The sequence below is a fragment of the Lolium rigidum genome, chromosome 6 (genome assembly GCF_022539505.1).
Source record: "Lolium rigidum isolate FL_2022 chromosome 6, APGP_CSIRO_Lrig_0.1, whole genome shotgun sequence".
Lineage (NCBI taxonomy): Eukaryota > Viridiplantae > Streptophyta > Magnoliopsida > Poales > Poaceae > Lolium > Lolium rigidum.
Genome location: NC_061513.1, coordinates 298,329,613 through 298,356,936, shown reverse-complemented (window position 1 = coordinate 298,356,936; position 27,324 = coordinate 298,329,613). Strand labels below are relative to the sequence as shown.

At 48.6% G+C, this 27,324-nt stretch overlaps 2 protein-coding genes across 2 annotated transcripts; both read left to right on the top strand.

Moving 5' to 3' along the window:
- The first annotated feature begins 3,080 nt into the window (after positions 1–3,080).
- Positions 3,081–4,763, top strand: LOC124667930 (F-box protein At5g62510-like). Its single transcript, XM_047205156.1, has 2 exons — positions 3,081–3,307; positions 3,392–4,763. Exons 1-2 carry the CDS (start codon positions 3,179–3,181, stop codon positions 4,496–4,498), a joined length of 1,236 nt encoding a protein of 411 aa, XP_047061112.1. The 5' UTR covers positions 3,081–3,178; the 3' UTR covers positions 4,499–4,763.
- A 15,885-nt stretch (positions 4,764–20,648) lies between these two features.
- LOC124659271 (ankyrin repeat-containing protein At5g02620-like) lies at positions 20,649–23,731 on the top strand. The gene is made up of 3 exons (XM_047197193.1): positions 20,649–21,376; positions 22,278–22,804; positions 23,036–23,731. Exons 1-3 carry the CDS (start codon positions 20,689–20,691, stop codon positions 23,729–23,731), a joined length of 1,911 nt encoding a protein of 636 aa, XP_047053149.1. The 5' UTR covers positions 20,649–20,688.
- The last annotated feature ends 3,593 nt before the right edge of the window (positions 23,732–27,324 follow it).

The following is a 27,324-nucleotide window of genomic DNA, read 5'->3' as shown; positions in this document are numbered from 1 at the left end:
TTGTGGGTTATCACCACTACAATGCTACGAGCAAATCACTTCTCCAGATCATCATAAGTAAGACCCCCCCCCATAGATATCGTTATGAGCTTAGTGAATCTCTCCTTATCCCCCTTTGATCGTGTAGGTTGTAAGCCAATGTTTGTATTCACAAGTAGAACAGGGCATACTCCCATACAACTCTGATGATGATGGGACTCCAAGTGTAGAGTGTTGCAAAAGCAAAGTATTTTCCCTCGAAGGGTGACTCGAGGGTTATATCGAACTCTCGAGGAACTGAGCAAAGAGTATTGTCTTCTCTCTTCTTCTAGCAATCCTGCAAAGAAAAATAAAAGCCTTGTGTCTCCAAATACACCGCGTGATTGTCAAGCAAAAGGTTTCTTGTAAGTAAATAAAACACAAGTAAAAATAAAGCTAGTAAAACTAGATAAAATATAGTAACAAATAAAAACTGTAAAGGGGTTTATCCCTAGTGAGGAAGAAAAAGAAAAGGCAAAACTATAATAGATCCTGAATTTGTTATCACTCTTTAATCACTAAAACCATGATACTCCATCTAATACACACATCACCCCACACACGCTCTTGCATAGATGTTGGATCAGAACAAATACTTAAAAATGGGGTACATAATATGTACCTGTCAATACATCTTGCACATAATACAATCAGATCTCATATCACAATATCATAGAATAAGTGTCCACCACATAGGTAGTACAAATATGGCCATAATTATGTTGGGCAGCTCATATGGCACTAAGAACTATAAAGAACATGAGAGAAATAGATCAAGATACTGCCACAAACCCGTAGTATAGAGGTGGACTACTCTCCCATGATCATGGTGATGATGATGAAGACGTTGGAGAAGGTGGAGATCCCGATGGAGTTTCCCCCTTCAATCTTCTCTGCTGCAACCTCCGTTTCCGTGTTCTGTCTTTCTACGGCGGTCTCCTCACGAGAACTCTTCGGGGCTATATATATAATGATTTTTTTATGTCAAAATACATCGGTGGGCGAAAAAAACAACTCAATTGGATGATCGACGGTCGAAAGACCTCGGGTGGCGCGCCCTACATATTTGGGCGCATCACCTGATGTTGTTTGGGCCTCCGGCACATCCAGGCCTCCTCCAAAGCTCCAGGGTGCTTCTCCCGATGAAAAAGTGACACTCCAAAAATCTCAGGTCAATTTGACTCCGTATAGGTCTCTGAAAGTGAAAAATACGCAAAACAGGGAATTCATGTTCTGCAGAGTTATAAACCAAATAAAGGGGATCATTGATAAATCCCCATAAATCAATGTAAAACATGTTATTAATATTATATATGTTGCAAATATGTGGGAATTCAGTATGATAAAGGACAAAGTTCATGTTTTACATGCATCGACGTCCAAAAGAGTAGATTCCTCCCTTTAGTCCCGAAGGCAAATATTATGTGGTCGACTTCACGTAACATCTAAGGAGAGAAATGTAACACAATATCATAGATCAAGTAAAGATCATAGACCAAAGTTATAGATCATCTTTATTTCACTTCATAATAATGTTAGAGTTTCTCCATCTCCCCAAGAACAAGTTGAACTACTCGCACATGGAGACAATCAACACCATCATCATATTCAAATGGATGGATTGCAAAGGTGGTAATGGGATCAAGTGCAAAATCGCAATTGTACTTGGAATTACAACAAGATCTAAATGTATGAGAGATGGGATGACGGTGTTGATGGAGATGCAGCGGTTGATGAAGAAGGTGATGATGTGCTGTCCTTCGATGATCCATGAAGCAACAAGGATTTTCCCTTCTCCAAGTTCCTCCTCCAGATCTCTTCCTGGCGTGGTGTTTTGTGCCTGGAGGTGTCTGCGTATGTCTATTCTCAGATCCGTCTTCGCGAGTTCAATATATTTGACGAGGCGGTGCTTCTGGTGGGTTGTACGGGCAGATGGTATGGGCGGGCTTCGCCCGTACCGATGCTCGTTAAAATCGCAGATGCTTTCCTTTGCGTCCTCTCTTCACTCAGATGTGTGGAAAATTATTTAAATGACTTTTAGTACTTGGAAATATCATATTATTACATAATATGATAGTCCCAATTGATATATTCATAAAAGACTTGATAATTTGGGATCATGCTGAAACAAGGCTAAAATATGCGCGAGCCCCGTAAAATACAAAATGTTATGTCAAATATGAAATCATCATCAACCAACGCATCACGTTGCTCCAGCAACAGCGAGTTTGCTGTTGATCCGGAGGTTCTTAGCAGCCTCATCCGAGGCGTCATCGACAACCGCAAGTCTTCCCCGGCGTGTAGGTGATAGAGCGAGCTCCAAGATGCGCGGGCACGACGGCGAGCAGCGAGGGCGTTTGCGCGAGGCCGATGCAGGCGCGGCTCCGCTAAGGTGTGCGCTCCACCGCCGAGTCCCTTGAGTCGTCTAAGGACCCGAGGCTCCAATGCAGGCGTGTGCACTCAGCCGCCCGGATCCCGCTCCGCCACCCTACTTTCGCCGCCCTGCTCCCGCCTCCATGCCGTGCTTGTCCCCTCCTCCCTGTCCGCCCCTCCCGCCGGCCAGTTTGGGGAATATTTTTTTTGGTGGGGGGAGGGTGGGGGTGTGGGCGGTGCGTCTTGGAAAATCCACCCCTCCCCCGTCATGAAAAGAATACATCAAGCGCCAAGTGGAGATGCTCTTAGCTCCCCTAAACAAAAAAAATAGATAGTTTACTAGTAACTATGTTATTATTGTAAAATTACAAGCACACCCATCTTAAGAACCAGGATAAAATTTTCAGAGTTGTCCTGTATCTTAAGGTTTACAGAAGATTCAAGAGCATGAGAAGTGATTTTTTTTTTTAAGAAACATAAACGCAGACGCTCATATACACGCATATTGGATAATATATGAAGCATTCTCGTGCACATGAATTTATCCTTTCGTTCTCTCTCAAAAAAAAAGCTTTCCTCGTGTACAGGGCACAGTTTACATTAGGAGTAAGTCTATTAATATAGATTTTTTTCTTCTACATAAGAGAAGTGGTAAATCGACGCAGCCGAGGCGCCTGGCCGATCCTTACTCTTCCCAAACCCTAGAGGCTAGAGCTCCGGCGACCTGCTCCCAGGACGGCCGAGGCAAGGGCCTCGAGGCACTGATACACGGATCGACGAGGAGGCGATGCCGCCAGGAGGACAAGTTCAAGGAGGCAAGAATGGCCGCACGAAGCAGAACCAATCGTCGGCAACCGGCCGCCGCGGCGGCGAGGACATTCCACCCCTTCCTACGCCAACGTTCCCAGCTTCCCAGGTTCGCTCCACACATTCTCTCCCAATCTTGTATTCTTGGAAGGAAATCGATGGGAACCTGACGGACTGTCTCTTCCATCTGCAGAGGAGGAAGAAGCAGAGGCGGAAGAAGAAGGATCAGCACCAGCAGGTGGCGGCGAGCCTCCCCGAGGGCCCTCTCATGGAGATCCTGTCGCGGGTGCCCTACAGATCGCTGTGCCGCTTCAAGTGCGTGTCCAGGTCGTGGCTCGCTCTCTGCTCCAACCCGGACATCCGCAGGAGGTCGCCGCAGACCCTGTCGGGCTTCTTCCACAACCACAGATACGGCAACGATCTCAGATTCCGCAATCTGTCCGGGAGAGGGGCCCCTATGGTCGACCCTGCTCTCTCTTTCTTGCGGGGATACGATGGCTTGAAGGTCGAGCAGAGCTGCGGCGGCCTTCTCCTCTGCAGATGCTGGAAATCTCATGCCCAGGAAAAGGATCTTGTTGTGTGCAATCCCGCGACTGAGAAGTGGACCGTGGTACCTCCTATAGTGTTTTTGGATGAAGAGGACAGTGACCCTTATTCGCAACCAGGGCTTGCCTTCCTCGGCTTCGACGCAAGCACTCCGTCTCGCTTCGTGGTGTTTGCTCCTCTTGTAGGTTGTCTAGACGATGTGGCGATCTACTCATCGGAAACTGGAAGATGGACCCGGAGCGGATGTGATGACATGGCTGTTCCTGTTGTTACTGCAGAGTGTGTTTTCCTGAACGGCTTTATGCATTTGACGATCGATGAACCTGAAATAGCCACAGTGGACACAAAGGGGGAGGTGTGGACACAAATTCCTCTTCCAGAAGATATGGAACCCAGCAATGGTAATACTTCAATGGGGCAATCTCAGGGTCTCTTGCATGCTTGGTACATAGATCCGGATAAAGAAAACCAACTCTCTGTGTGGGTGCTTGAGGATTATGCTAGTGATAACTGGACCCTAAAGCACATGGTTAGCGTTCCAGAACTGTTTGATGCGGAAGATGAGGATGGATTCTATGAGATGTTTGCAATTCATCCGGAACGAAATTTGGTTTTCATTACTAATGGGGAGGACATGACTCTGTCGTACGATATGGATAACCAGGAAGTGCATGTCCTTTGCACTTCCGGAGAATTTCTGGGTGGTCTACCTTATGTTCCATGTTTTTCAGAGTGGTTATCAGATGGACACTGAAAGCCGCTGCAGCTTCATGTACTTAATGGAATGCCTATGTAAAAACCAGCCGTCTGGTATGTGCTAGTCTGCTAGTTCTTTGGCACTAGCTTTGGAATGTCTGCCTGGCATTCCAAATTTTGATGTTCGGGTGCTTTCCTTTTTCGTGGCTTTGGACAACGTTGGTTAGCCATGTGAAAATTTGTAAGCGACAAGCGTTCCAATGGGTAATGTGTAGTTGTATGATTGGACCTACTGATCTAATATATTTTCTTTCATGCAGTAATAGTTATTGTGGTAACTTGTTACCTGTTCACGTGGGCGTAAAGATGAGTGTGCATTGTCTATGTTTAAAAATGTTTTCATTTATGCTCTTCACTCCATTTATTGGACCTGCATTTGTAAATTTTAAAATTGTGCCTCTTTTCTGTAATAGATTATTATGGAGTGGCTCTTCCTTTTGTAAATTTTAATGTGCTGCATATATAGAGAGTCTACAGAGATGTTAGTTTCCTTCAATGAACTTTCATTGATGGTGTCAGACAATATGAACCATTTTTTTAATTAAACAGTATTCGTCTTAACAGACATAGAGGACACAATTATTTTTGTATTTTGGTTAGCTGAGGATAGCAAAAAGTTATGTTTGTAGTTAAGACTTTGGATCCGTAAATATTGCTGTTTGCCACTACCTGTTATGCACCCCTTGTGTGTTGGTGTTTCTTAATCTGTTGTTTTAACTGAGCTGTCCGAGAAACCATGACCAGCATTTCCTTACTTGAATTCTGACTTAGCTGTAAATTTCTAGGCGGTTTGCATTCTGTAGTAGAGAAGGTTCCAGATATTTCATGCTATTGTGGACCATGGTGGGAGATAAAATTCTCAAAAACGGCAGATTTTGAAATTTCTTCGGAAGGGGAAATATATTTTTAGTTGATTGATGTGTCTAAAAGAATGGTGGTATCTCTCTCACTTTTCTGTTAGTTTTTGTGGATCTTTGTTGATTTTCTACGATTACAAGAAGATAATGACACGTTTGCTGAATCTGAAAGACATGAGGGGGGCTGTTTATGCATGGCGATGCACCTGCAGGGGAGGTTTTGTCATTTGGCTTCAGGATGGTTTTCCAGATGTCCTGGCATGTGGTTGAAATCCCAGAAGTCTTCAGCAATTATACATGGTGACTTTGGCTGGATATGCACGTGGCGTTAAGCTTTTAGCCTTGACATTGCCAGCATGAGTGAAACTGGGAAGGAGTAGCCATTACCAGCATGGATGAAACAGGGGAGCAGGGATGCCCTGTTTGGCAATACGCCTTCCGTCGGTGCCTTGGAAACTGCTGGACAATTTGAAGGGATGCATGTCTTTGGGGTAGAACCTTCTAGTCCTATTAGAAGGTACTAGTTTAACTCCTAAGCAAGGATTACTCTCACAGTTCTCTACATAATCCTTGTTCTTCATGCTTGACTTGATCTGAACCATTCTAATTCTAGCATGCAACTCCTGAAACTCTACTCGTCCAAACGATTTTGTCAAAATGTCAACGAGCTGATTTTAAGTATTGATGAAGCTGGCGCGAATGCTTCCATCTTCCAAGCAGGGAGCTGAAAATAATTTTAGCAGCAGGTGTACTCGTGCTGATGCCCATGCTGCTTCTTCGTCTACAGATGGTGGGGAGAGTAAAATTCAGGTTTCCGGTTAAGATTTGCTTTCAGAAAATGAGGGAGGCCTAACAAAACGGAGTGCCACGTTGTTCCCTGACAGCTACAACTATCTAGAAGTCTTCAGGGAAGTAAAGCAACCAGTTTTCTGACAACCCACAAGCCTAAATTTACAGTCTCCGGTTAAAATCGGAAGAAGGGAGAGTAGGGGAGCAAACCTCAGATGACGATATCTTGTCTTGGTGGATGGGAACGACGGCCGCGAATGCAATGGCTAATATATTTGAAGTGACTAATACCACGAGATGAGCATGGTGTAGCGCGCGTTGATCTTTGACAATGGCACTCTGGTGCCACCTGTGCATCCTATTCAACATGTTAGCGTATGTACCTTTTGTATCATAACTGTATATGGTAGGCTTAGATCGTTATCTCTAGTTTACATACTAGATTGATTCGATCCTGATCTTGTTAAGATCTTTCTTGTAACTCAAGGCTACAAGCCTATATATACGTATCAATGAGATCGCCCCTGGTGTGGCGTTTCCTAAACCTGTTCGTTTACTTGGTATCAGACTCGATCTTAGGACCCCTACTCCCGATCCCATCTCCACCTTCCCATGGCCAACACCGACGGCGCCCTCAGCGCCTCCACCATGCCGGCTCTCGGCGTCTCCACCACGCCGGCCCTAGGCGCCTCCACCATGCCGGCCCTCGGTGTCTCCACCATGCCGGCTCTCGGCGTCTCCACCCTGCCCGCCCTCGATTCGGCCGTTGTCCCCGCGGCTTCCTCCTCGGCGATCAACGTCGCCAGCGTGCGCACCCACGTGCCCGTCACGTTGGATCTCAAGACCTCCAACTTCACCAAGTGGAGGATGCTGATTCGCGTGCTCCTTGGTAAGTATGACCTGCTTGCCCACGTCAATACCTTCACCCCCGTGGCTGCCCGCACCGCAGAGTGGACTCGCGCCGACTACATCGTCCGCTCCTGGCTGTACGGCTCCATCTCCGACGAGATCCTCGACATCATCATGGCTGAGGACCAGACGGCGCAGGAGGCTTGGGCGCTCATCACCAACCTCTTCCTCGACAACCAGATGACTCGGGCTGTCTACCTCGAGGCAGAGTTCCACGCCGTCGTGCAAGGAGACCTCTCCATCACCGCCTACTGCCACCGCCTCAAGTCCCTCTCCGACGCCCTCCGCGACGTCGGCACTCCTGTCACGGACCAGGCCCTCGTCCTCAACTGCCTCCGCGGCCTCAACCCGCGCTTCGCCGACATCACCACCATCGTCACCATGCAGAGCCCTCTGCCGACCTTCGCACAGACCCGCTCCCTTCTGGCGCTGCGCGAGACGCAGCTCACCAACTCTGTGCAGACGGGCGCCAACACCGCCCTCTACGGCGCCTCCTCCTACGGCGCCGGGTCCTCCTCTGGCAACCGCGGCGGTGACCGCGGCGACGGCAACCGCGGCGATGGCAACCGCGGTGACGGCAACCGCAACGATGGCGGTGGCAACCGCAACGATGGCGGTGGCAACCGCAACGGTGGCGGCGGCGGCTACTACCGTCGCAAGAAGAAGAACGGCGGGGGCAACGGCGATCGCACCGATTCTCGCGGCAGCGCCCCCACCGTCGGGCCCTGGGTGTGCTTCAACCCGTACACGGGTCAGGCCCAGCAGATCCAGGCGGGACCCCCTGCTCGCCCCGCCACTGGCGCTGGCCTCCTCGGTCCGCGCCCCGCCATGATGCCGCCGGCGCAGGCCTTCACCTCCCTGGCGCCCCTGCATGGACAGGCTTTCGGCACCAACGCGCCGCCGGTGCCTCACTCCGCCCGTCCCGGGGTGCTTCTCCGGCGTGGGACACGTCCGCCCTCATGGCCGCCCCGAACAACGCGGCCACGCCCTCCACTTGTTGGTGAATGGGTAATGGATTCGGAGCCACTTCCCACATGGCCTCGGACCCCGGTATGCTCCACTCCCTTCAAAACCCTCCATCCTTCTCCCATGTCACCGTGGGCAATGGTTCCACCTTGCCCATCTCTAAAATTGGCCATGCCTCTATTCCCGCTTCCGCTCGTGATCTAATCCTTAAAAACGTGCTTCTTGTTCCTAATATTGTCAAAAACTTGATCTCTACTCGTCGTTTTTCTATTGACAATAAATGTTCCATTGAATTTGACCCCTTCGGTTTTTCTGTTAAGGACCTTCTCACCAAGGACGTGATCATTCGATGCAATAGCTATGGCGAGCTCTACACCTTCCCCTCATCGGCCACTCCACGCACCGCCTTCGGCCTCCTCGCCACCACCACCACCGAGCTTTGGCATCGTCGTCTTGGTCATCCGGGTCGTGACTCTATGTCACATCTTCATAGGAATCGTTTTATCCCATGTAATAAGGCCGCCACTCATGTTTGCCACGCCTGCCAGCTTGGAAAACACGTGCGCTTGCCATTCACTAGGTCTACCTCTATAAGTGTCGTGCCATTCCAATTGATACATTGTGATTTATGGACCTCTCCGGTGTTAAGTAATTCTGGGTTCAAATATTTCCTTATTATCGTTGATGATTTCTCGCATTTTATTTGGACTTTTCCCTTGCGCCACAAGTCCGATACCGCCGACACACTTATTTCCTTTGTCGCTTTTGCTCGCACGCAATTTTCTCTCCCTGTCATTGCCATGCAAGCTGACAATGGAACCGAATTCCTCAACTCCACCATCACCTCCTTCTTTAACGCTAATGGCATGCGCTTGCGCTTGTCCTGCCCCTATACATCTGCCCAGAATGGTAAAGCCGAGCGTGCTATCCGGACCGTCAATTACGTCGCTCGGACTCTCCTTTTCCAGTCCTCCATGCCACCATCTTACTGGGCCGAGGCTGTCGCTGCTGCAACCTACCTCGTCAACGTGCGACCCTCTCAATCCATCAACCTCGCCATTCCCTACCACCGCCTATACAACACCTATCCCGACTATAGTCGTCTCCGTGTTTTTGGTTGTCCGTGCTATCCCAACCAGTCCGCCACCGCTCCCCACAAGCTAGCCCCACGCTCGGTCGCCTGTGTCTTCCTTGGTTATCCTCCTAACCACAAAGGGTATAGGTGTCTCGATCTCCAAACCCGGCGAGTTATTCTCTCCCGCCATGTCGTTTTCGACGAAGGCGTTTTTCCCTTTGCCCAAACCACCGATCGACAACACTCCTCGCCTGCAGACCTCGACTTTCTACTCGACCTAGCAGCCACACAGTCTCCACTACCCGCTACGTCAGTCTCCTCACGTCGCTCGCCACCCGCCATGCATGCAAACCTGCAACCCGCCATGCACGCTTCTCCTTCACGTCGATCGCCCGCGCCCTCGTTCCCTGGGCCGCCCCTCTCCAGCCCTCCTGGGCCGCCATCTGGGCCGTCCGCCCCTGGCACCTGGACTCCACCCGCGTCTCCGACGCCTCCCACGACGGCTTTCCCCTCTCCTGCCTCGAGCAGCTCCTCCCCGCCGGTCGTGATTCACCGGCCGCCGTCTCCCTCTAACACACATGCCATGCAAACCCGCGCCAAACGCGGCCTCTTCCAACCCACTGATCGCCTCAACCTCTCCGCCACACACACATCTCCGTCTCCCATTCCTAAAACATACCGGGGTGCCTTGCAGGATCCTCACTGGCGTCGTGCTATGCAGGACGAATTTGATGCACTTGTTCATAACCGGACATGGACTCTTGTCCCTCGTCCGCCTCGTGCTAACATTGTTTCAGGGAAGTGGATATACAAGCACAAGTTCCACTCCGACGGCAGCCTCGCTCGCTATAAGGCTCGGTGGGTTGTACGTGGCTTCTCACAGCAGCCGGGAATTGATTTCGACGAGACTTTCAGCCCCGTCGTCAAGCCCGCCACGATCCGTATCGTCCTCAGCATCGCCGTCTCGCGGTCCTGGCCGGTTCACCAGCTCGACGTCAAGAATGCCTTCCTCCACGGCAATCTTGACGAGGAGGTCTATTGTCAGCAGCCGCCGGGCTTCATCGACGCTCGCTGCCCCGACTATGTGTGCCGCCTTCATAAGTCACTCTACGGCCTCAAGCAGGCCCCTCGGGCGTGGTACCAGCGGTTCGCTCTCTTCGCGCATCGGCTTGGCTTCGTCGCCTCCAAGTCGGATGTCTCTCTGTTTATCTACAAGAGTGGCTCGGATCTCGCCTTCATCCTCTTGTACGTGGACGATATCGTCATCACCGCCTCCACTACCCGGCTCCTTCAGCGCCTCACGCAGCAGCTCCACTCCGAGTTCGCCATGACTGATCTCGGTGCCTTGACGTTCTTCCTCGGCATCTCTGTCACACGGACTTCTGCCGGCATGGTGCTTTCTCAGCGCCAATACGCTCTCGACCTCCTTCAGCGTGCTGGCATGACCGACTGCCACCCGTGTGCCACCCCCATTGATGTCAAGTGTAAGCTATCCGCCGATGATGGTGCTCTTCTTGCCGACCCGACCGAGTACAGAAGCTACGCCGGTGCTCTGCAGTATCTTACGCTCACACGCCCGGACATCGCTCATGCTGTTCAGCAAGCCTGCTTATTCATGCATGCTCCACGCCAGTCACATCTGAACCTGGTGAAAAGGATTCTGCGCTACATCAAAGGCACACTAGACCTCAGCATGCATCTCTCCGCGTCTGCGACTACTACGCTTACAGCTTATTCGGACGCTGATTGGGCTGGGTGTCCGGATACAAGGCGCTCTACCTCAGGCTACTGTGTTTATCTTGGTGATAACTTGGTCTCTTGGTCGTCGAAGCGGCAAACGACAGTTTCCCGCTCCAGTGCAGAGGCGGAATACCGCGCTGCTGAATGTTGTTGGATCCGGCAGCTTCTTGGCGAGCTTCATAATCCCCTTTCCACCGCGACTGTGGTGTTCTGTGACAATGTCCACTGGTGGAAAAACAGGCTTCCGGGAAGCCCCATAAGTCGCGAAGGTAAAGGAACCGCGACTAATGGGGTCTTTAGTCGCGGTTCGTGTGGCGAACCGCGACCAAAGGCCTGGGCCCAGGGCGCACGGTGGCCAGCTGGTGCACGTGGGGGCTTTAGTCGCGGTTGGCCAGCCCAACCGCGACTAGCAGTGCCCGAAGGCCTTTAGTCGCGGTTGGCCGGGCCAACCGGGACTAAAGCCCCTCCCCTATATATACCCATCCAGCAGCCAACACTTAGCCATTTGGAGCCATTCTCTTCACAAGTGAGTGTTAGGTTTGCTTTTGGTTCCTCTTATGCACATAAGGTGTTTGATGAAATGCCCCAAGAGCATGAAACAAACATGATATGAAGTGTTGGAGTCACACTTGAGCTTTCTCATTTATTTTTTCCTCCTCGATCGCGGTTAGCAACTTGAACCTTTGATATGTGTCATTGATAAAATATGCATGTGTGTGTAGTTCATTAATTGTTTAATTTATATTGTTTGTAGCTAGTTAGTTTAACAAATGCATGATGGTTAATTATATATTTTATATTATAATAATGCAGATGAATCGGCAATGGATGTACGGTAACCGACTCTCCGGCGAGTTCGGTACGGGTTTGAAAGATTTCCTCGTAGTGGCTAATGCGAACAAGCGGGGGGTTTTGTTATCTGTCCATGTGTTAAGTGTAAGAATCGGAAGGGTTACTCTTCCTCAAGAGATGTTCACATGCACCTGCTTCGGCACGGTTTCATGCCAAGCTATAATTGTTGGACCAAGCATGGAGAAAGAGGGGTTATAATGGAAGAAGATGAAGAAGAGGATGATTTCAATGATGAAAGCTATCTTTCTCATTTCGGTGATACTTTCATGGAGGATGCTGAAGGTGAAGGGGAAGGTGAAGAAGAGGCACGTGATGATCCCGTTGATGATCTTGGTCGGACCATTGCTGATGTACGGAGACGCTGCGAAACTGAAAAAGAGAGGGAGAATTTGGATCGCATGTTAGAGGATCACGAGGAAGGCGCCGCACTCCGGATGCGACGATGGTCTGAAAAAGGCTGGGCTGCACACTCGGATTTGCTGAGATGGAAGGCACAGGCAGGTGTAGCTGACTCGGCATTTGAAAACTTGCTGAAAATGTTGAAGAATATGTTTCCAAAGAATAACGAGTTGCCCGCCACTACGTACGAAGCAAAGAAGGTTGTCTCGCCCTCTAGGTTTAGAGGTTCGAAGATACATGCATGCATCAACGACTGCATCCTCTACCGCGGTGAATACGAGAATTTGAATGAATGCCCGGTATGCACCGCATTGCGTTATAAGATCGAGGCGATGACCCCGGTGACGATGTTGAGGGCCAGAAACCCAGGAAGAGGGTTCCCGCCAAGGTGATGTGGTATGCTCCTATAATACCACGGTTGAAACGTCCTGTTCGGGAACAAAGAGCATGCCAAGTTGTTGCGATGGCACAAAGAGGACCGTAAGTCGGACGGGGAGTTGAGACACCCCGCAGATGGAACGCAATGGAGAAAGATCGACAGAGAGTTCAAAGATTTTGCAGCCGACGCAAGGAACATAAGATTTGGTCTAAGTACGGATGGCATGAATCCTTTTGGCGAGCGGAGCTCCAGCCATAGCACCTGGCCCGTGACTCTATGCATCTACAACCTTCCTCCTTGGTTGTGCATGAAGCGGAAGTTCATTATGATGCCGGTGCTCATCCAAGGTCCGAAGCAACCCGGCAACGACATCGATGTGTACCTAAGGCCATTAGTTGATGAGCTTTTACAGCTGTGGGGCAGACCTGGTGTCCGTGTGTGGGATGAGCACAAAGAAGAGGAATTTGACCTACGAGCGTTGCTTTTCGTAACCATCAACGATTGGCCTGCTCTTAGTAACCTTTCGGGACTGTCAAATAAGGGATACAATGCATGCACGCACTGCTTACATGAGACGGAAAGTGTACATTTGCCAAATTGTAAGAAGAACGTGTACCTTGGGCATCGTCGATTTCTTCCGAAAGGTCATCCGAGTAAGAAAGAAAGGCAAGCATTACAACGGCAAGGCAGATCACCGGCCGAAGCCTGCGGAACACACTCGGTGCTGAGGTATTTGATATGGTCAAGGGTTTGAAAGTCATCTTTGGAAAGGGTCTTGGCGGACAATCAGTTCCGAAGGGAGCTGACGGGCACGTAGCCATGTGGAAGAAGAAATCTATATTCTGGGAGCTAGAATATTGGAAAGTCCTAGAAGTCCGCTCTGCAATCGACGTGATGCACGTTACGAAGAATATTTGCGTGAACATCCTAAGCTTCTTGGGCGTGTATGGGAAGTCAAATGATACAAAGGAATCACGGCAGGACCAGCAAAGTTTGAAAGACCCTGATGACAAGCATCCGGAACGGTTTCAAGGTCGTGCCACCTACGCTCCGACCAAAGAAGAGAAGGTCATCTTTTTTGAATGCCTCGAGCAGTATGAAGGTCCCGTCAGATTCTCGTCCAATATAAAGGGAATAATAAACATGGCGGAGAAAAAGTTCCAAAACCTGAAGTCTCACGACCGCCACGTGATTATGACGCAATTGCTTCCGATTGCTTTGAGGGGCTCCTGCCGGAAAATGTTCGAGTAGCCATTGTGAAGCTATGTGCATTCCTCAATGCAATCTCTCGGAAGGTAATCAATCCGGAAGTTCTACCACGGTTACGGAACGATGTGATCCAATGTCTTGTCGGTTTCGAGTTGGTGTTCCCGCCATCCTTCTTCAATATTATGACGCACCTCCTGGTTCACCTAGTCGATGAGATTTCCATTCTCGGTCCTGTATTTCTACACAATATGTTCCCCTTCGAGAGGTTCATGGGAGTATTAAAGAAATATGTTCAGTAACCGTGCTAGGCCAGAAGGAAGCATCGCCAAGGGCTATGGAAATGAGGAGGTAATTGAGTTTTGTGTTGACTTTGTTCCCGACCTTAAGCCGATTGGTCTTCCTCAATCGCGGCACGAGGGGAGACTAAGTGGAAAAGGCACGATCGGAAGGAAATCAATGATATGTATGGACGGCCATTCTCCGATCGAAGCACACCACACAGCTTCCGATCAATTCCAGCTTGGTGGCTCCGTACTTTGAGAAACACAAGAATATTTTACGCTCGGACAACCCCGGGAAGCCCGAATCCTGGATTAGGAAGGCCCACATGGAGACTTTCGGCAGTTGGTTGAGAAAACATTTAATGAGTGACAATAAGGTTGTAGATCAGCTGTACATGTTGGCCAAGACACCATCTTCGACTATAACGACTTTCCAAGGGTACGAGATAAATGGGAATACATTTTACACGATCGCCCAAGATAAAAAGAGCACCAACCAAAACAGTGGTGTCCGCTTTGATGCGAGCAACCGAGAATGGGCAAAAGGTCACATATTATGGTTACATAGAGGAGATATGGGAACTTGACTATGGACCCTCCTTTAGGGTCCCTTTGTTCCGGTGCAAATGGTTCAAGCTAACAGGAGGTGGGGTAAAGGTGGACCAGCAATACGGAATGACAATGGTGGATTTCAACAATCTTGGTTACCTTGACGAACCATTCGTCCTAGCGAAAGATGTCGCTCAGGTTTTCTATGTGAAGGACATGAGTAGCAAACCGAGGAAACGGAAAGATAAGAAAACGATCAGTACATCATGCGATGATCCAAAGCGCCACATTGTTCTTTCAGGGAAAAGAAACATCGTGGGAGTGGAGGACAAGACAGACATGTCGGAAGATTATAATATGTTTGCTGAAATTCCGCCCTTCAAAGTGAACACCGACCCAAGCATTAAGTTAAATGATGAGGATGCTCCATGGATACGGCACAATCGTAAGCAAGCAGGGACACAAGGGAAGAAATGATGTGTAATAATTTATTATTGTACCAAACTTTGTTGAATGAATCATGTGAATTATATTACCCGTGATGTGTTTAATTGGTGTCCATTTTCGAATGATTCAATTGACTCGAGATAGCACTCGATGATACATGAAATTTGGAGTGACTAAGTCATACTCCGCATACATGAAATTTGGAGTGACTAAGTCATACTCCTGCATACATGAAATTTGGAGTGACTAAGTCATACTCCTGCATACATGAAATTTGGAGTGACGATTTAGTCATACTCCTGCCTAGGCGTATAATATGCATACTCGTAGTCTTCATAGCCGCCGCCGTTGTACTGGTAGTCGTCGCCTTCTAAGTTGCCGGCGTCGTCGTCGCTGTCGTGCTGTCGTGCTGTCGTCGGGCGGCGCTCGTGGCTCGAACCGAGGGTAGCGCAGGCGGGGGATATCGCCGGCCGTGATGTAGTCCATGACGCTCGCGGAGTCCGGCCGTACCACCATAGCCGACGGCCGGCCTCGTGGAAGTTTCCAGGAGGCGGACCGTCCTCCTCATACCTCGGCGAGCGCCCTCTCACGCCGATTGATGAAGAAGGCGTCCCAAGTATGCTGGTTATCGGGATGCCGGCGGGGATTCATCCGCTGCTCCGGCGTGAGGTCGAGGTAGTAGTGGTTCGTGATGGCCGCCGCGCGCGCAGTACCACGAGGGACGGGAGGGACCGGCACACCGCCGACGCTTAGGCTCCAGCCGGCGAGGACGCGGTAGCCCGGTGGGCAAGGGTAGTTCGAGGCGCAAAGCTCCTCCACCTGCCGGTAGGTTAGAGTGGGTGCGGTGGAAGCCATGAGAGAGTGATGAGAGATTGTAGAGATGTGATAATGCTGGCCAAGCCGGGCTACATATATGGAGTGACAAATGGCGGGAAAAATGGGAGCGGGAAGAAAGTGGCGGGAAGAAAGAGGCGGGAAGAAAGTGGCGGGAAGAAAGAGGCGGGAAGAAATTGGCGGGAAGAAAGAGGCGGGAAGACAGGGAAGAAATGGCGGGAAGACGAGGCGGGAAGAGGGGGTCGGCGGAAAGACAGAGGCGGGAATTGAATTAGTTTTATTTTTCTGAATTTTTTGATATATTATTTGTATTTTAAAATTTTTGAATTGAATTGGTTTTATTTTTATGAATTTTTTGATATATTATTTGTATTTTTAAAATTTTGAATTGAATTAGTTTTATTTTTCTGAATTTTTTGATATATTATTTGTATTTTTAAAATTTTGAATTGAATTAGTTTTATTTTTCTCGTATTTTTTGATATATTATTTGTATTTTTAAAATTTTGAATTGAATTAGTTTTATTTTTCTGAGTTTTTCTGTATTTTTAACATTTTGAAAAACAAAAAGTAATTCAAAAATACTTTAGTCGCGGTTGGCCTCGCCAACCGCGACTAAAGGTCCGTGCGCGTGCGGAACGAAAACCGGCGAAAAAGCCTTTAGTCGCGGTTGGGTTGGCCAACCGCGACTAAAGGTACTCCTTTAGTCGCGGCTCTCCTCCCCAACCGCGACTAAAGGGGGGCTATAAATAGTTTTCCCGAACCGTCGCCAAACACATCGTCTTCTTCGCCGCTCTGCTCCGTCCCTCTGCCGATCGAGAGCTCGCGCGCCCACCGTCGCCGTCGCCGTCGCCGAGCCTCGCCGTCACCGCGCCTCGCCGTCGCCGCGCAGACGCCGTCACCGCCGCTCTGTACGTCGCCGCCGCCCTCCGCGTACGTGTACCGCGCGCCCGTGTCGATCCGTACGGTAACGCCCGCGCGCGCGCCAGGCCGCCGCCGCCGCCGCCGCTCTGCTCGCCCAGGGGGCGCTCTGCTCGCCGTCGCCGTGCCCGACAGCCGCCGCCGCCGCCGTCGCCGTGCCCGACAGCCGCCGCCGCCGCCGTCGATCCGGAGATCAGAGAGAGAGAGAAGGGGGCCGGGGGCGCCGCCCGACCGTTTTTTTTTCTTTTTTAGTTTTTTTTTTCTTGTAAAATTTCACTAAAATATCACTTAAAAATGAACTAATTAAAATTTGACTTAAAAATATCACTTAAAAATGAACTAATTAAAAATGAACTTAAAAATGAACTAACTAAAAATGAACGCGTACGTGTTCCACGTAGCTAGCTAGACACCGATCGACCCTCCTCCGCCGCTTCCCTTTCCGCTTTAGTTGTTGTTGTTGTTCTTAATTTCCCTCCGCGCCCGCACGTCATGCTGCATCCACCGAGAAGAAAAGAAAAGAAAAGCGGCTCTGCCCTTTCGCCACCGCCACCGCCACCGCCGCCCCCCTTTCACCACCGCCACCGCGCGCGTATACTGAGGGGGGAGCGAGCCCCTCGTCGCCCCCTCCGCATACGCCTCCCTCTCCGTGACGCCGTCGTCTACCGCCCCGTCTCGCGCTCTTCCGCGACACCCTCTCCCAACCCCTTCCAGCTCGCCGGCCCCCTCCTTTTTGCCACCGCCCTTTCGCCACCGCCACCGCCCCTTCTTCACTTAATTAATTTGTTTTGACTACATGTTTTCAGGACTGACATATGGCGGGCGATAGAGCTGACCCGATTCTGGACAACTATGAAAAGACTTGGAGATGTCAAGCGCCAGTTCATTCTATGGCAGAAGAAATTTATCAAGTTTCCAGGCGAGGCGCCAACAAGTCCACCCCCGTACGGTGGTGGTGGTGGCGGTGGCGGTGACGGTGGCGGTGGCGGTGACGGTGGCGGTGGCGGTGACGGTGGCGGTGGTGCTTCACCTAATACACCTCATTCACGTCGGCCGACGCCGCCGCCCCCGGTCCTCGTCCGGCGGGTGATCGGACACCGGTACCGCCCCCAATCCACCTCCGGCGAAGAAGCGTAAGCAGTCCCGGGTTATTAACCCGGACCCTTACGTACCTAAGAAAACAAAGGTACCGGAGGTATCACGAAGCCTCTCCCCACGAGGCCTTGGGAAAGTAGTGCCGAGGAAGTCGAGGCGGGCGCGGCTGCTGATTTAGAGAAATGGAAGGCGAACGTCAAGAAGAAAATAGAGGGCGAGCCCAAGCCGATATATTCGACAAGGAAAAGCGATGGGCTAAGTCATTTTTGAACACACCGTCCCAAGCCGCGAAGAATCTGCCTGACGACTATTTACGTGAACTTCGTACGCAAGCACTCGCGTTGAAGACCAGGAAAGAGTTGGCGGAGAAGAAAGCCTTGAAGGACGAGGCCGAGTCAAAATTAGAAAGGGGGAAAGAAGTTGCCCAGCTCGGGGAACAAAGTAAACAATCGATCGCCCCGCTCATAGTGCAAGCCGCCGGTCCGGATGCCCCCGATATCATAGCAGCTGCGGCAGCTACATGGATTGACCGTAGAAAGTGCCGGAAAACAAGCGGCCGACTTAGGTATCACTCTTCGTGCGGTGTTAGGCCTTGATGAGGCGCCAATGAAGGACGTAGTATTTTCATATGTGAAGAATGGCCCTCTCATCGAGCCTGCGCAGGAAGAGGATCTACCTCGACAAATGAAAGGTCTGCTAAATTGGTACAAGGCTTACATAAAACATGAAAACGCCAAAGACTATATCTATGCGGAAGTTAAATATGTGCATCACTTCAAACGTTACTGGGTACAAATTCCTCTGAGTGAATTGTTCCAGCTGTTCAATCTGCGCGAGCTCGACAAATCTATCATCAGTTGCTACGTTCGTAAGTGATTTATTAATTTCTACCCCATCTCGTTCATTGCCTGCACTATATATATATATATTGTCCTAACTATCTTGTTGTGTACGCTATATATTATGCGGAATGAAGAAGCGGGAAATGCGAATAAGGAACATCCATGATGTTGGGTTCATTGACCCACACATCGTTAATTCATATGTGTTAGAATACCACCCCGCCGACGTGGAGGAAGACCTGTGGCGGTTTATTAGAAAACAGCAAGAGAAAAGTGATATTCTATTTCCTTACCATTTTGGGTGAGTGTTTCTGTCTTGAGCACATTCTCTTTTGTTTACTCCATGCATGGTATGTGGCTAATCGATGAGTTATGCATGATCGTGCATGTATCGTGTCCGCAGGTTCCACTGGATTCTTATGGTAATTAAAGTTCGGACCTCCTCAGTTCTCGTCCACGACTCTCTGAATATGGATCCGGCGCTTTGGGGCGACATGAGAAAAATGATGCAAAAGTAATTATTTTCATTCATTTGCGCTCTATATCGATCGGCCTATTTCGTTCATCATTTCCTTATATCAAGTAACTAATTAATAACTCTCTTGTTTATTTAATTTTCTTTGCCTCGTAGGGTTTGGAGACGGTTCGTAGATACCAAGGTCGGTGAATTCAAAAAAGAGCTACATTTTAAAATGGCGAGTGCCGACGTCCGGGGATACTCAGCCACCGGGGACCAATCTATGTGGATACTATGTTTGTGAGAGGATCCGGAGATACCGCAATGAGCGGGACCAGACGTGTGAGAACAACATCCCGAGGAATAACCTCCGGAAGACGCTTAGTCCGAAGCTCGCTTCCGACCACTTCAAGAGGAACTAGCTGGATGGTTGGCGAGGGAAGTCATCGATCCTAGAGGAGAACACTATTACGATGACGTAGATCTTTATACGCACCGGAATTTGTAACTAACTTGTTCAAAATTGTATATGGTCATCCGATATTGAATATATATTGTATATGGTCATCCGATATTGAATATATATTGTATATTACTCTTGAATTCTTTTTGGTTCTAATTTCAAATTTGTTTGAAATTGTACATTCATATGCATGTATGTATACAGTACCGTAGAATATGTGAAACTCCTTCAAAATTAAAATCCAAAAGAAATAAAATAATACAAATTAAAAAGAAACCAGATTTAGGGGGAGGGGGGGCTAAACCCTAAACCCTGCGGAGGCCTTTAGTCGCGGTTGGCCAGAAGAACCGCGACTAAAGGTCCTCCGCCACGGCGCTCGCCTCGCGGCCCACGTGGATGGGCCTTTAGTCGCGGTTCGTGAGGAACCGCGACTAAAGGGGGGGGCCTTTAGTCGCGCTACTTTGGTCGCGGTTGGGCCACCGCGACTAATGGCAGTTGCCAACCGCGACCAAAGCCCCTTTTTCCACCAGTGGTCAGTACTGTCTACATGGCTTCGAACCCGGTTCAGCATCGTCGCACCAAGCACATCGAAATCGACATTCACTTTGTTCGAGAAAAGGTGTCTCTTGGGCAGGTCCGCGTTCTTCATGTGCCATCCTCGCATCAGTATGCTGACATCATGACAAAAGGTTTATCATCGCAGATGTTCTCTGATTTTCGTTCCAATTTGTGTGTCTTTCCTCTCGACGCACAACTTGAGGGGGGATGTTAGCGTATGTACCTTTTGTATCATAACTGTATATGGTAGGCTTAGATCGTTATCTCTAGTTTACATACTAGATTGATTCGATCCTGATCTTGTTAAGATCTTTCTTGTAACTCAAGGCTACAAGCCTATATATACGTATCAATGAGATCGCCCCTGGTGTGGCGTTTCCTAAACCTGTTCGTTTACTCAACAGCCGATATGTTATACTACAGAAGGTCAAGTGTATCCATTACTCTGACTTGTTCACCACTACAAAACAAAAGTATTCTAACCAGGACATGGATACGAGTTGAGAGGTTTCATCCCTATAATGAACCCCAACAAGATTTTCCCCACTTCAACAGAAACAGAACCTATGGAGCTCAGACACCCTAGCGGCAAGGATGAGAGCCTGTTCATGTGCTCTGAACTCTACATCGCAGCGTTCAAGGGGCGCACGCAGGAGGTCGCTGGCCTCCTAACGGGAAGAAACAGCAGCGGCACAACGGCGGCAGCTCGGAACGGCGGGCCTGCCAAGGTGGCCGGTCACGGCGGACGATGCACGGCCCATGAGCTCACGGCGGAGCGTAACACGGTCCTCCACATCGCTGCCGGGCAGGGCCATGGCGGCCTCGTCGCCGAGCTCTGCTACAGCTACAGCTCCCTCCTCTCCGCCGTGAACAGGGCGCTGGACACGCCGCTGCACAGCGCGGCGAGGGCAGGCCACGCCGACACCGTGGAGACAATCGTACGGTCGGCCCGAGCCAACGTGGAGGAAGACGCCCTCCAGGGGATCCTCCGCGGCAAGAACGAGGCCGGGGACACCGCGCTGCACGTCGCCGCGAGGCATGGTCACCTCGCGGCGGTGGAGATGCTGGTGAAGCTGGCGCCGGAGCTGGTGGCGGAGACGAACGGTGCTGGAGTGTCGACCCTGTACCTGGCGGTGATGAGCGGGTCAGTGGACGCCGTCAGGGCGATCGTCGTCTCGGTCTCGCACGGGGACGCGTCGGCTGCCGGGCCGGACTCGCAGAACGCTCTGCACGCTGCTGTTCTCCAAAGTTCAGGTTTGCTCATCAACAAGAACTAATTTTTGGTGTGAACCGGCGATGATCCGTGGTCAAACAATTGTGACGTGAACATGTAGACACGTTGGTTTAATGGCAGGGTTGACCATTTTTGGTGTGACACATGTTGATGTGGACATGTTCACAGATACAGAAGCCTAGAACAGTCAAACCAGATTAAAATTTGGGGTTGCTAATTCTCGGCCAAATGAGAATTAGCTTAGAACTAATTCGACCCATTATCCATTAGACGTTGATCCAGTTATTCGTGCTAGCGTGACTGTAACTGAAGTTTTCTTCAGTTTCACAATGTTGGCAACTGTTTTTTCTCAGTTGTACAGTGTGTAAGTAGCTGAATTTTTCTTTATTTGCCTATTAGTTGTAACTGATTTTTTTATTTTGTGTAGAAAGGTAACCTATCCTCATCAGGCGTATGTGCTTTTAAACCGATTGAATTCTGTTGCAAACAACGTACAGTACAGGGCCACAGGCAACTAAAATTTCTTTTTTTTCTCGGCGAAAAGAAAACTTTATAACTCAGAATGGGTTACAGAGCGATCAATCTTAGGGAGGACTGAACAATGTCATCAGACCCACAACCTAACCAAGTGACTTGCCAGGTGACAGCTAGTCGTCTCCTTAGAAGTTTGTAGTGCACTAAAATGAACTTAGAAAATTTCAGAATGAATATGGTATGAAGGGACCATTTTCAGAAAATCCCTTTGAATTTTGTTTCATCATAGTTCCTTCAAAATTCCTTGCATTGAATGTCTATAATCCATGAGAAAACGTCTCAACCAGATATGGCTAGATGGACCATTTTCCATTTTCCTTTTACAGCATTTCAGCATCTAAAAAAAGCACTTCCCTACAAGCATACCCACACTCCATCATTTTGCAGAAATGGTTGCTCTGCTCTTGCAACTGAGGCCAGCACTCGCCGGAACCGTCGACGCAAACAAGAGCAGCCCTCTGCACTTCGCCGCATCTGACGGGGACTGCTTGATCATCGAAGCGCTCCTAGTGCATTCACCATCAAGCACTGTATATCTACAGGATAATGATGGCATCTCAGCTCTGCACGCCGCGGCACTGATGGGCCATGTCGCTGCTCTCCAGTTATTCCTACGATTGTACCCTGCTTGTGCAGACATTCGTGATGACCGCGGTAGAAGCTTCCTGCACAGTGCAGCCATGAAGGGCCGCTCCTCCATCGTGTCTTATGTTATAAAGAATAAGATGCTGGAGCATCTTATGAACTCGCAGGACAGGGAAGGAAATACACCGCTCCATTTGGCTGTGATGGCTGGGGAACACAAAGTTATATCCAAGCTGTTAGCATGTAAGAAGGTGCATTCCCATGTTATGAACAATGATGGCCGGACTCCAGCTGATCTCATAGAGGATTCTACAGGGTTCTACTCAATGGTAACAATTCTCTCAGTCTTCGATGTTTATGTGATACGTTATCTTTCATGTGTTTTCTCACAACATTTGAAGATTTATTTAGGAGATGTGGAGGTTGGCGGAGTAATATTGTCAACTATCTCTAATGTTAGATTTATATTATTCAATAAATCTTTGATCCAAATTAATATTATTGTAAAAAATACAAGTAGATAAGGGCTTCATATAGATGACGTCTTTATGGATATGCAGGTAAGGCTAGTGGTGAATTTCTATGTTAAAGGAGCACCATTCAGACCAGAGAGGCAAGACCATATAGAGAAATGGAAGGGACAGAATATCATGAAATGGCGAGAGACGACATCAAAAAATCTCGCGATTGTCTCCACTCTCGTGGCGACGGTTGCCTTCTCGGCAGCGTTCAACGTGCCTGGATCATATGGGTCTGATGGAAAGGCAAATCTCGGTGGGGATCGTTTGTACAATGCCTTCCTAGCCCTGGACACCATTGCCGTGACCACTTCCGTGGTTGCAACAATACTGTTGATCTATGGGAGAGCTTCACGGTCACACCGCTCATGGATTGGCTTCATGATCTCAATGCACTTTCTTTGGCTGGCACTGAACAGCATGATGCTAGGTTTCTTCATGGCTATAGCCGCTGTGATGAGCGATAAGAATCCCATGAAGATCGCATTGTCTCAGCTGATGTACCTTGGGTTATACATCATGATGACTCTGCTTGCATGCCTTGCAACGCCTGGATCACTTGGAGGTGTTGTGCAGTTTTTGGTTGGCAGTAGGTCAGAACCACGACAGCGTTCCAAGAGACGCATAAGCCGGCAATTTCCCTTTGTCATGTTTTATGCCTTCAACGTTGTTGCATTCATCATTGTAAATACTATAGTACTTGTATCTGTTAATGTCAGTGGCCGCTTGCCACGGTAGAATTGCGCAGTTAATATCTTGAGGGTTGTTAGGCATGACTGTTTGCAATGCTTCTATTTTAATAACTGACTTGTGTATAAACATTTCTTTTATTTTACAATAGAAGTTTGACACATCTGGTTAAAAGCACATTAGATAGGGAACACTTAAAAATCTAGAATTTGCTTCCAAAAATTATTTATGACTCGCTTTTTTTTCTCTCTAAAATCTTCCTTTTTCAACCTAGCACTTCTCACTTTCATCCATGTTGAACAAATTGTTTTATACTAGTACCAAAGTCAGCTTTTGAATAAAATATGGAGACCGCCTTTGGTCTACTAAAACATGCATTTTTTTAAAAAAAAATACTGCCACCAAATGATCAATCAATTTTGTCGATAGAAACAATAGGTAGATCATGTGTCATCGAAATGCATGACGTAGTCGTGCAATCTAGTGGAGGGTGCATACACTGTCATGTGGGTGTCGCTTGTGCATGTGGTGGAACAAAATAAATGTTTTGGTGTACTAAACATTTATATTCATTAAAATAACTACCGTCAAAGGATCGATCAATTTGTGGATGCCAATAGCAGGTAGATAAAGCAGTATCATCCACACGCAGATGACGCAGCTGTGAGATATAGTGGAGAGCACATAAAGAACATGGCGGCGGTGGGTGTTACCTGTGCTTTGTGGTGGAACAAAAGAAATAATGTTAATCTTGCGAGAGGACTAAGTTTCACGCCACAACGCAGCTATATTCAGAGCAAGAGATTATGGACGGTTGGACATACTCAACCACAACAAAGCAACATGGCCTAGGTCGGTTATGGAAGCTTCATGAGGAGGGAAATGAACCCGAGAAAGGCGGCGAGGACAATGGCAAAGATGGAAGATGACGAATTAGATGCTCTATATGATGGATGGATGAACCCCAAAATCCAAGTAGCAAAGTAGAGTTGAAAACCGAAAATAATTTTAAGAGATCATGTATTTTAGGGTTTTGTGTTGTTTATCGTTATAAGTTATTGCTTCCATTGTATGATCGGGAAAATTAGAATGTAGATGCATGTGGTACCGTAGTGTTTGGATCTTTGAACATTGATGAATTTCAGAGTTTACAAAAATGTGTTTTCCATCCTCTCTGGTAGAAGTGACATGATAAAACATGGTGGATTATATCTGTTTAAACAAACCACATGTCCTGCCCACGTGCAGTGTAGTTGGACTGGCCCACTAGCGAGTCGGGACCTGCTTTCCTCAAGTTTTATTTTTCTTTGTTTTTCTAAATCTCGTTGGTTTTTCTGTTTCTGCAGTTTTGGCCTTTTTTATTCGGATTTTACGATGTCTTTTTTCAAATTTATGAACATTCTTCAGATTTAAAATATATTCATTTTCGAAAAAATTACCTTTGAAAATGTTCATTTTGAAAATGATTTAGATTTAAAAAACTTTCAACTATGTAAATGTTTGATTTTTTTTTTGGAAAAGACATACCCGTTACTAGTCCGTTTTATGTAGCGTCCCAGGATGGAGGCGTGCCCGTGCATGCGCTACTCCCACACGCACGCGAGTGGGTGATAGCGTCTCCACCTTGTGGCCAGTACCGAGAAGATGACTAGTTTCTCTGCTCTAGCTCTAAGTTGTCCCATGGGCAATCCTCCGGCTCCCCGAAAATCCGTTGATCCCGCTTCTCAGATGGATGCGAGGTTCTCGCACGGAGCAGTAAACGTTCGGCTGCGCTCGGCTCTATTCGGCTGGGCTAGCAGCCCGTTCTGGCTGGGCTACCTTGTTGGGTGGGCCAAGCTGTGGAGTGTGGAGATCAATAGGAAGCTGAATATTTCTGGCAGAACATAGTCGAGATGGGAGGCCAAAGGACGCAGATCTATCGGAGCTGCTGCGTGCTCCGGTTAATGGGGGTGGAGAAGATCAGGGATCCGGTCGCTGGAACATGTATTGGACCAGTCGAGATCGGATGAGGACGCTGCCGGTGAGCTCGGGGCTCAGAGCATCTTCACTCGTTGGCGCTTCCCACGCTCAAATCCGACGAAATTTTCATCCGGATTTGAGGAAAATTTGGCCTGGGGAGCGCCAAGTTCCAGCCGTCCCCCGGCAGGAAACCCCCAACCTCGACCATTTGACATATTTCAAATAAATTCGACATAAAATTTAACAAGTTCGGCGAACAAGAGTCAGAAAATTGCTGAAACAAATTCGGCGATAAACAGTACTCCCTCTGTTTCTTTCTATAGTGCCTATAGATTTTTGGTATTTGTTTCAGAATATAAGGTTGTAGCTTAGCTTTTTTTTCAATTACCCCCTCCCCGTTCAGCTTCCAAATCGTTCAGCTCCCAAAATTGTTATGACAAGTTTGGAAGATATGGATTTTTCAAATTTTACGTTGATCTCAAATCGTTCAACTAGGGGTCGTGTGTAAAAAATACTCTTGCGCTAATTTCCGTGCCAAAAAACAATAGGCACTATAGAATGGAACAGAGGCAATGTTTAACAAGTGCTGAAACAAATGAAGCACATAATTTCACATGTTTTGAAACAAATTAAGACATACTAGTTGGCGTCGGTGTTGGCGTTGACTCGGAGCGTCCATATGTGCTCCACCAGATCATCTTGCAGCTGTTGATGCATTGTAGAGTCTCGAATCTCCTGGCGCATAGCAATGAAGGCGTCCCATGATGTCGGCACCTGGTGATTAGGCTGTGCAAGAGGACCCTCTCTCTCATATGGTGCTTCTTGCTCAGCCAGAGGAACCGGATTTTTCGCTCATTTTCAATAATCATATTGTGTAAGCACACACAACAGTTCATCACCTTCCACATCTGATCTTTGGACCAAGTCATAGCGGGGAACCGGACGACAGCATATCTCTGCTGGAGGACACCAAATGTTGCCCACTTTGGATAGATACCATCTGCAAGGTAGTATCCTTTGTTGTAGTGCTGACCATTGATCACATAGTTCACCGGGGGAGCATGACCCTCAACAAGCTTGGAAAAGATCGGGGAGCAGTTTAGGACATTGATGTCATTGTTGGATCCAGTCATACCAAAGAAAGAGTGCCAAATCCAGAGATCATGGGTAGCCACTGCTTCAAGTATCCAGTGCAGCCGTTTTTGTGACCCTTGTACATTCTCTGCCACGCAAACGGACAGTTCTTCCATTTTCAATGCATGCAATCAATGCTTCCAAGCATCCCTGGAAAACCCCTAGCTTCATTTGTTGCAAGGATCCTCTGAGTGTCTTCGACAGTGGGTGATCTCAAGTAAAAGTCCCCGAACACTGCTATGACGGCCTTGCAGAACCGGTAGAAACAATCAAGGGCGGTGGACTCCGCCAACCGAAGATAGTCATCTGCACCATCACCGGGAGCTCCATACGCCAGCATCCTCATAGCCACTATGCACTTCTGCAGTGACGAAAATCCAACCAAGCCAGTGCAATCCGCCGTGCATCTGAAGTAGGGGTCAAAGTCTCGGATGGCATACACAATTTGCAGAAATAGCTTTCTGCTCATCCTGAAACGACGCCTGAAAAAAGTCTCACCGTGCAATGGATTGTCGACGAAGTAGTCGGCGTACAGCATGCAGTAGCCC